The sequence below is a fragment of the Sorghum bicolor genome, chromosome 6 (assembly GCF_000003195.3).
Source record: "Sorghum bicolor cultivar BTx623 chromosome 6, Sorghum_bicolor_NCBIv3, whole genome shotgun sequence".
NCBI lineage: Eukaryota > Viridiplantae > Streptophyta > Magnoliopsida > Poales > Poaceae > Sorghum > Sorghum bicolor.
Window position 1 is genome coordinate 48,745,525 of NC_012875.2, and position 9,820 is coordinate 48,755,344.

Genomic DNA, 9,820 nt, shown 5'->3' on the forward strand with positions numbered 1-9,820 from the left:
TAGTGGCAACCATATGGGCCAAAGCTCCAATCTGAGAGTCAACTCTCAATTCATGTTATTTTGAGACTGTCATCCATTCCCTTTGCCTTTCACAACTCAAGGTCTTCTACCTTGATAAGTACAAAGTATCACATGAACAACAATCATCGTGGGTTCCTCAATAATTATTTCTAAACAAAATCTGAAACAAGGGATACCTTGTAATCCCTCGAAAATGTGAAGCAATCTAAATCTATGTAAGAAGATAAATAACACTCAGGAGTCAAGACTAGCCAACTAGTCACCCCAAAGAATTAACTTTTTTTTCAGGTGTGCACCAGAAATCTAATCCAGACTGGCAATCACAGCGTCGGTAACTTCCTGGGTGGTGCTGGTACCGCCCAAATCCTTTGTTCTGTGCGTGCCTTCTGCAACAACGCGCTTCACCGCCGTTTCCAGACGGTCAGCAAATGATGGGAACTGCAAATGCCTCAACATCATAGCAGATGACAGAAGCAGCGCGACAGGGTTTGCTTTCTTCTGCTCCACGATGTTCTCATTTCCAACATTTCCTGCAGAAGCACCTTGCTCAAAGACAGCATAGTCCTGACCCACATTGCCTACAACATAACGCAGTACCAAGGATTAGTAGGCTGAGCATCAAACTTATTCCAACTCAAAATTAATTAAAAGCGCCACAGTTTTTTTTTACAAATATATGTAACCATGTAGGCACAGAGGGAGATAAGTCATGCTCATGCCCAAAATATTATTTCTGTAACAAATTACAATAATGAAACGCAGCCAGACCCATTTTAATCAGAGGGGAAAACCACAAATAATAACCATGTAGGCACAGAGGGAGATAAGTCATGCTCATGCCCAAAATATTATTTCTGTAACAAATTACAATAATGAAACGCAGCCAGACCCATTTTAATCAGAGGGGAAAACCACAAATAATAATGAGCAGCAACCCCTACCTCCAGGCATGATGCCTGTCCCTCCAACAATACCTGCAGCCGTGTTAGCCACCAAATTGCCATAAAGATTAGGTGTAACCTACAAAAAGAAAAAGGAAATAAGTTTGAACCCGCAGGTAAATCCTAAACAATGGCGTACTTGCAAGCAAGCATTTGAGAAAATTACGAAAACAGAAAAGAAATGAGATAACAAATAGAAAAGACGTTTAGTAAGCACATGCTTCTTATATTGCATCTAGCTTAGCTTGGCAATGATGTGCTTGCGTCACTTAAATACTGTACAATAATCAGAAATCTTATAAACTCTGAAGAATATCAATTTCCATTCCTAACAATGGGATTTCATTTAGACCGATATATCTTGGTTTGATTGTCTCAGAGAAACATTATCTTTATCACATGGCAAGTTCGGTTCTCAAGCAGAGCATTCCCATAATTTCTCACATTCTGAAGTCCAAACTCTCACAAGCCACGAGTTTTCTAGTTTACACCCAAAAAAAGGATCTCAATTTTGTCATTAAAGAAAAAGGAGCAAAGGTTACAAAAAAATTTTTACATATGCTTGAATTTGTAAAGTTCAGGAACTGTTCTTCTAGCAAGATCAAACAATCTATAATAACAACTATTCAACAGTTCTATAGTTTTGGCATTGGAACCACTACTTTGCAACTCAAGTACTCAGCAATACAAAAAGACATTTGATAGTTTAAAATTGTACAATGCAGAAGAAAATGAACTCGGTGCAGAACAGAAAAAAGTAATCCAAGGTTTGCTTGATAAAAAATGTGGTGTTCCAAATTAAACGGCATATATATACAGAATAATGCTCAGAAATTTAGATGCATACCATGACATCAAATTGTTCTGGCTTTGAAACAAGTTGCATAGAGCAGTTGTCAACAATCATCTCATTGTACTGAATACCAGGGTACTTTGAAGCAACCTCGCGGCAAGACTCCAAGAACAAACCATCGGCAAGCTTCATAATGTTTGCTTTATGCACTGCAGTGACTTTCTTTCGGTTGTTAAGGTAAGCATACTCGAACGCGTATTTGGCAATCCTCTCAGAGCAAAACTTTGTGATCACCTAGGAAATCCATTCAGTAAGAGTAATAATGGAAGAAAGGTTCAGATAATAAGAACTGAAAAGGATCACAAACTCTAAATGAGTGGACTCTTTTTCAACAGCAGTTTCTTGAGCAAAGTCTCAAGGGAACTCACGAAGCATATAGGACAAAATTGCTTAAATGGCTTAACCCAAAGAAAGAAAATTAAGACAAGACATAAAAAATGTGGATCGTTGGGCAAAGATAGTATATCTGCACACTTTATTCATGCGTTGGCAATATATTTATATGTGTGTGTGAATCAATAAATGAACAAAGTGAATACAACCCAATTCCCTACTGTCCAAACATTCGAACATGATACTAAGCTCACGACATGTCCATAAGCTGCAGCTGCAACCTTTCGAAACATAAAGTGATCATTACATTGATACAATAGAAACTTAAAAATAACCGTCTTTCCTAAAGAAATTTTGGTTATCACAAATTCAGATGAAACCAAGTTCGTGCCGATTGAGCTAATAAGCTAACATCACTCCCATTGCAAATAGATCATGGGAGTACTCAAATGGTGGTAACTTATTTTGAAAAAAAAAAGGTTTTGTCATTTACGTGAAAACCATGACCTGCAAAATCTATCCACCAACTTTAATACGCGGAAGTAGTAGGCGGCCCCACGAATTTTATAATATATATCCGGAAAATCACAATAATAATAATAATAATAATAATAATAATAATAATAATAATAATAATAATAATAATAAACATGAAACGCACATAACCGATGATTCCCCAACCCCAACAGAGATTCCGTCGTACCTTGAGGCTTTCAACGACCCCGGGCACGACCTCGTGCTCGAGCCCCGAGTACTCGCCCTCGGTGTTCTCCCTGATGACGACGATATCGACACCCTGGTGCCTGGTGGGCAGGCCGGGGAGGTTGGAGCAGTGGACGAGCGATGCGTAGAGGTCGAGCTCCTTGCGCAGCTGCATGTTGAGGGAGGAGACCCCGCCGCCGACGGGCGTGGCGAGGCCGCCCTTGATGCAGACCTTGTTGCGGCGGATGGAGTCGATGACGGCGGGCGGAACGGTGGGCATGTCGCCGTGGACGTCGTAGGTCTCGAAGTAGACGGGCGCGTGCATGGCCTCCATGACCTGGCGCACGGCGCCCGTGACGAGGGGCCCGATGCCGTCGCCCGGGATGAGCGTGACGGCGCGCGGGGCGCCGTCCCCGGGTCGGGGCATGTAGGTCACCGTGCGCCGCGCGAGGACGCCGCCGAGGGGCTGCGGCGCGGGCGGGAAGGAGGACGCGGAGACGAGGCGGCGCAGGAGAGGGGCGGATCGCCGCGCCATGGGTGGGGAGGACTGGTCGTCGGGCCGCGCGGGCAGGTGCGAATTGCGATCACGGAGGCGGGCGGGCGGCCGGGAGGGAAGGAAAAGGGTGGGAGGTCGCCGGGAATCCGGGAGAGAGGAGAAAGGGAAGGTGGAGATGGGTACTATAGTTTTGTTTCACGGTTTAGCCCTCGGGTTCCTCGGTATTTGCTACTAGTTGACCCTGATTCGGCTTATTTCCCAAGAATAATGAAGGAGCCCTGACAGGTGGGCGCACACGGAAGGGAATTTCAGATATCTTCACAGAGAAAATTCGTCTTCGCATTCCACATCCGAATTGGTGCACGAATTCCTATATATACGCACAAAAATATAATAACAACTGTTCCGCAATGCCAGATTCTAGGCAAGATGGGTGGCCGACTGGCCGTCGCCATCATATTGACCCTTTGCTAAAACTTCTCCTAGTTTATATATTCGGGTCAATTTTCAGTTGGCCTTTCAGCAAACGAGAGCTCATCGCAACAAGTCTCGATCGTGTGATCGTCAGTTGAAGGTAGCGAAATTGGCCTCCTTTGGTACAGAACCCGAGCATGAGTTCGCTAAATGAGGTTGCTATCCTTAATATTTTGGCAAAACAAGAAATTTCATTCTCCAATGGTTTGCTATTCGAAGTTGCCATTTTTATGAAGTTGGTAAAACACCCTCCCGCGTGCGCATTTATCCGCGCGCGTATCGGTGTTGCTATCGGTCTCCCGCGGTTCAATGCCGGTGTTCCCGCGCAGTGACGGACAATTCAGGATCTTCCTCGGCCTATATCTATTGACTGATCTCCTGCGGCCGCCAACGGACTGCGATCAAGGAGGAAGGACCAGGGACCAGAGAGAGCACGCGAGCAGGAAGAACCGGGGAGCAGGGACGCGATCGAGGAGGAAGGACCAGGGACCAGATACGTCGTGCCGATCGACGCCGCGCCGTCCGGGATCACGCGCCCGCTCGCGTGGCCATCTCAGGAAGAGATCGCCCGTCGTGTCAGGATCAGGTTCGGCGTTTCTGTTCCCGTCCACCTCCATCTTCCTGGTAGATCGATAGTCCTCGTCAGGTTAATTGAGGTGCTAGATTAATTGATCCCTCGCGTACATCAATTTCTGCCTGTCCTTCCTCGATATGTTTCTGTCATCTCCTGTAGGTAATCGATATGTGATAATTGATAGGGTTTCTAGTTGGTAGTGTATAGGGTTCATCTATTCCAGATCACGCAATTTGCTACTGTCAGCTATTCGAGATCCCGCAATATGTTGAGGTGCCCATGATCAGATAGCACAAATGGTCACATGTACTAGGATTCAATTTTTGCCGCACTACTGCCATGTATTTGCTGCTGCTACTGATTGGTACATCGGCCTTTATTCAGTTTACAGAAGCACTACTGTCATGTATTTCCTGATGCGTTTGATTGGTAGTCTAGGGTCCAGCTTGTGCCGCAGCAGGAACCAATATTCTATCATGAACATAGTACATGTGTAGCAGTAATGCAGTACATGTGTCATCATCTTTGCTAATTGTATTCATTGTCATAAATTTCGTAGCCTCTTGGAAGGAGAAGAGGAAAGTTTCTTGTCGGGCATTCTTCTCGAAGGAGAAGACTCTCGTGTTGCTGGTTTGGAAGAGCTGACTGTTCCAAACACCCAAGAAGTTGTGCAGGCAAGCCGCGGTACAAAGGGAACCAAGAGATCAAAAAAATTCCATTACAAGGAGGACGAACTAGTGTGCTTCGGGTGGTTGAAAGTTAGCAAAGATCCCGTCAATGGGGCTAATCAATCGCGTAGCACATTTTGGGAAAGAGTTCATGCTTACTATGAGGAACACAATGACACTGGAGCTGTTCGTACAGAGAGTTCGATCATGCATAGGTGGCTGACAATTCAGTTCCAAGTCAACAAGTTTTGTGCAGCTTATGAGGCCATTACACGTAGGAATCAAAGTGGCACAACTATCACAGATAAGGTATGAAACATGTGTTCAATGTGTTACTTGAAGTTTTTTTAAATGCATATACATATTAACGATGCAAAAAAGCTCTACACGGGCTGGGACAAGGACAAAAAATCTTTTGCTCTTGATCATTGTTGGAACATACTCAAGGCGGAGGACAAGTGGAAAGCCAAGATGGTAGAACTTGTTGAGCTAGAGAAAATAGCAGCAAGCAAGAAGAAGCAAAAAAGTGCAAAGGTGTCGAGGCCAAGGGATCAAGGAGCCACTAATAATGATCACGTCATAGCTGTTGATGCTGAAGAAACCGAGCCAAGGAAAAGGTCTGATGGGATCAAGAAGGTGAAAGAAAATCATAGGCGAGGAGGTGGTGAGGCTTGCATGGCAGCTATGGAGAAGATGTGTTCAAAGAAGGAGGAGTCCGACAAGGAAAAAGAGAAGGCGAAACGGGAGAGGTTCGTGGCTTCACTTGCAATAGACAAGGAAGCACTAGAGTTAAGAGTTAGAGAAGAAGAGGGCTGATGCGGATTTAAAAAGAGCTGAAGCCGATTTGCTCAAAGAGGAAAAAGAAATCATGATGGCGGTTAGTGGCCCTTTCCAGCTTCAGTGGCTTGAGATGATGCAACAGCAGATTGTCGCTAGGCGTTAAGGAAATTCAACTTAGTTTCATTTGTTTTCCTATGTATCACAATATTTTCTTTACTTTCTTTAGTTTGCTGTCAAAGCATCGGAACCTTTATTCAGTTTAAAATGTCATCCATACTTTTTTTTGCTTCAAATTATTGTTTATTGTATGCATCAGTACTTGAGTGCATGGTACTGTGTCTCTTTACGTGCATGGTACTGTTCTTGAATGGTGTGCTTGACGTGGATGAAATAAAAAGTAACGAGCAAGGATGATTGTTCCACAATAGTTCACATGGATGAAATAAAAAGCACAATCTAGTACGAATATAAATCAGAATGATTGTTCTACAGGTGTTCGATGAGATCTTCTTTCAACTAGACATGTGTATCCTTGTCTCTGATCTGTCTATGCGCCTCAATATATTCATCTAGTGGTCGAGCGGCTCGACCACGAGCAGGTTCGACATTTTGACCATCATCTTCAAAACGCTCATCAGGGTCGACCAAGAATCCCTCATCTTTCACAATCATGTTGTGCGTTATGACACAAGCCCTCATGATCAATGCCAAAGTCTCAATGTCCCAAGGGCGTGCTGGTCCTCGAACAATGGCGAACCTAGATTGAAGAACCCCAAAAGCTCTTTCCACCATCTTCCTCGCTGCTTCTTGCGATTTGGCAAAATATTGCCTCTTGTTACCCATAGGATGCCTGATTGTCTTGACCAAAGTAGCCCAATCAGGGTATATACCATCTGCAAGGTAATAACCCATATTGTAGTCGTGGTCGTTAACATAATACTTCACTTCTGGAGCTCTACCTTCTGCTAGGTTATCAAACAATGGAGATCTATGAAGAACATTAATGTCATTGTGAGACCCAGGCATTCCAAAGAAGGCATGCCATATCCAGAGGTCTTCAGAAGCAATAGCCCCCAAAATGATTGTGGGCTTCTCCACATGCCCCTTGTACTGACCTTGTTTGTCATATGGACAGTTCTTCCATGCCCAATGCATACAATCGATGGACCCTAACATTCCTGGAAAGCCTTTTTCTTCACCCATTGCAAGTAAACGGGTTGTGTCCGCCTCATTGGGATGTCTGAGGTATTTATCTCCAAAAATCTCAACAACTGCAGCAACAAACCTACGTAGGCTCTCAAGTGCAGTACTTTCGCCAATGTGAATATACTCATCTGTCGCATCAGCTGGAAGCCTATAGGTGAGCATACACATTGCGGCAGTGACTTTTTGTAAGCAACTCGATCCGAGTACATTGGCCGCACTGTATTTTTGCACAAAGTAATCATCGTGCGCTTCAACAACATTCATTATGCGTAATAAAAGAGGCCTAGACATCCTGAACCTAGAAAAACAAAAATAAAGTTTGAGAACTCTGAAAATATGGGCACAGAAAACAATTTATTCAATGTTAAAAGGACAATAACCTTCGACGGAATATTTCGAGGCCGTATGTTGGATTCTCCGCCATATAATCTTGATACAACATGTCATGTCCGCCTTGTCTATCACGGTGAAGAACTTATGACCTTTCACAGAGCCACCGTGTCTACCTTTCTCGTTGGAAAAGTTTCCCACAATTTGAGCAGCGGCTAATATCAGAGACTCATCGTCATCGGATGATTCTTCATCAAATGTTCTTCGAGAACGGGATCGCTTCCTAGGCATGATTCCTGATCGACAAGTGTATAATTAATAAGAAAATCTAGATGACCTAGAGATGGACGGGAGGTGCAGAACCGATGAGGAGGTGGATGATGGTCACCTGCGCCTGGATGATCTAGGCCTGATGCCTTGGTACGGTCAGAAGTCAGAACCTATGCGTGGAGGAGTTGATCGTTGACCTGCGCCTGCCAGGGAAGTTTTCACCTCGGCGGCGGCGGCAAGGAGTAGAGTCGCGGTTGTACAGAGTACCGACACCGGCGGCGCAGAATAGAATCGCTCGAGGCCACTGCTTGTTATTTCAGTTGGTCCAAAAGCCTGTTTGTGGGCCTCATTTTTTAGTTTAGCAAGCCCAAATGGCAAATTCTTGGAGAAACAACAAATTTTGACTTGGCAAATATTTTATCAAGTTGCTAAAATAGAAGATTTGGCAAGTGGAATTTCGGGAACTCTTGGAGATGCTCTAAGGCCTTGTTTAGTTCACCTCGAAATCCAAAAAATTTTCAAGATTTTCTATCACATCGAATCTTACGGCACATTCATGAAGCATAAAATATAGACGAAAATAAAAATTAATCACATAGTTTGACTGTAAATCACGAGACGAATCTTTTGACGTTAGTTAGTCTATGATTAGACAATATTTAGTATAAACAAACGAAAATACTATAGTAGCAAAATCAAAAAAAATTTACATCTAAACAAGGCCTAATAAAATTCGGAACGAGTCTAGCTTCAGTGTATAGCATTACACAATAACGATTTATAGCAACGTTTTCTTTTCTTTAAGAGATGTTTCTAGAAATGCATTTATAAGGGTGATTGGTGTTATCGGCCACCGCCCACCAGTGGCGAAACTAGAGTAATTTAGAGGGTGGTGCGCTTCTTTTACTAGTATATTGCCCGTGCTAACGCTACGGTAACATTTAAATATAAATATAAATATAAATCAAACAACCAATAATGCAGTAAACTAAAAGTTTATATTCAAAAAACACCACTTTCATTGTGGCTAACTAATTTTGGCAAATCTTAATTTGAGGCTCATCTGGACTTTCATAACAATTTGGCATGTTCCACTACCTTGTATTTGGATGAGTGCCAGACGCGTGCTCAACCAAGCCTTATGCAACCCAGCATGACGTGTCTTTCTCGACAATTATGAGGTGGTGGCCATTTTCCTGCACGAAATAGTATATACTTTTTAGTGCAAATTATATTGTATATTAGCAAAGTAAACCTAATAGTGACCAAACATTTATAGGAAAATGGCCAAGAAATGCCAGGTAACATGAGTTCTTGATGAACTTGATCACTTGGAGACGGTTGCACCCTACATATCAATGTCAACTCTTTAGACAACAAAAAATAATTTGAGGCCCTTAAAGGCCTCCAATCAAAGGTTTAGTACAAACTGTCAGAAATGTAACAACAAAATTTAGTGAACACAACTTGCTAAAAACTGGAAGAACGGGAAACCCCTAGTCCTTCACTGATGTAGGCTATGGTACAACCAACACAGAACCTATTAGGATGAGTTTAAGAGCATTTGATCGAATGGCTTACCTATAGACTGTGTGTTGAGCAGGCTAGTGCATATATAACCCATCTGTAATCAGCTCCATTCCAGCAAATACAAATTCATGTAAAATTCAACACACCTAGCTGGCTACTCGAACAATTAATCAAGAAACAAGCACCACCATCCTCTCTCGAAGCAGCAAGCAGCAACCTGTCTGCAAGCAATTTCTTAGTGCAAGTTCTTTATTGCAGTCCCACATAAATACAAGCAACACTGCATCTCAATGGTTTGCTTACACATTTCATTAGAGCAAACATTTTGTTACACCAGCTATTCAGTTTGCTACAGTGCCAAATTTAGTATAATATATCGATGATAATGTGATGCACCGGACAAGTGTTACTACTGAAGACCTCTATTTCTCATGAAAAAAAACAAGTGATGCCTACTTCTCAATCGGGGCTAGCAGCAATCAGATACATGGGACTACAATAGAGTAGTTTTTTATTTTGCTACCAGAAACTCATTTCATGAAAACAAGTGAAGCTTACTTCTCTCAATTGGATAGCTGATGCATTGATATTGAAATACTACATGGTAATTGGTAACTGTATTTCAGTTCCTTCTTTAGCTAC

The 9,820-nt window shown here is 42.9% G+C and overlaps 2 protein-coding genes across 3 annotated transcripts; both read right to left on the minus strand.

Moving 5' to 3' along the window:
- On the minus strand, positions 1-3,539 carry LOC110436564 (isocitrate dehydrogenase [NAD] regulatory subunit 1, mitochondrial-like). Of its 2 annotated transcripts, none has more exons than XM_021463873.1 (4): positions 2,852-3,539; positions 1,810-2,037; positions 963-1,041; positions 1-599 (listed from the first exon to the last, which is right to left on the minus strand). In XM_021463873.1, exons 1-4 carry the CDS (start codon positions 3,383-3,385, stop codon positions 325-327), a joined length of 1,116 nt encoding a protein of 371 aa, XP_021319548.1. In that variant the 5' UTR covers positions 3,386-3,539; the 3' UTR covers positions 1-324. The 2 variants fall into 2 exon arrangements, with proteins under 2 accessions (XP_021319548.1, XP_021319547.1); XM_021463872.1 differs by having other exon boundaries at positions 1,810-2,049; positions 2,852-3,533.
- Positions 6,359-7,216, minus strand: LOC110436490. Its single transcript, XM_021463610.1, has one exon. It carries the CDS (start codon positions 7,214-7,216, stop codon positions 6,359-6,361), a length of 858 nt encoding a protein of 285 aa, XP_021319285.1.

Excerpts from the sequence above, each read along its gene's own strand:
- LOC110436564 (XM_021463872.1), bottom strand. The coding sequence starts at position 3,385 with ATGGCGCGGCGATCCGCCCCTCTCCTGCGCCGCCTCGTCTCCGCGTCC. Across the intron at positions 2,050-2,851 it reads GGGTCGTTGAAAGCCTCAAG|GTGATCACAAAGTTTTGCTC; the intron begins GTACGACGGAAT and ends TGGATTTCCTAG. Across the intron at positions 1,042-1,809 it reads CAGAACAATTTGATGTCATG|GTTACACCTAATCTTTATGG; the intron begins GTATGCATCTAA and ends TTCTTTTTGTAG.
- LOC110436490 (XM_021463610.1), bottom strand. The coding sequence starts at position 7,216 with ATGTGTATGCTCACCTATAGGCTTCCAGCTGATGCGACAGATGAGTAT.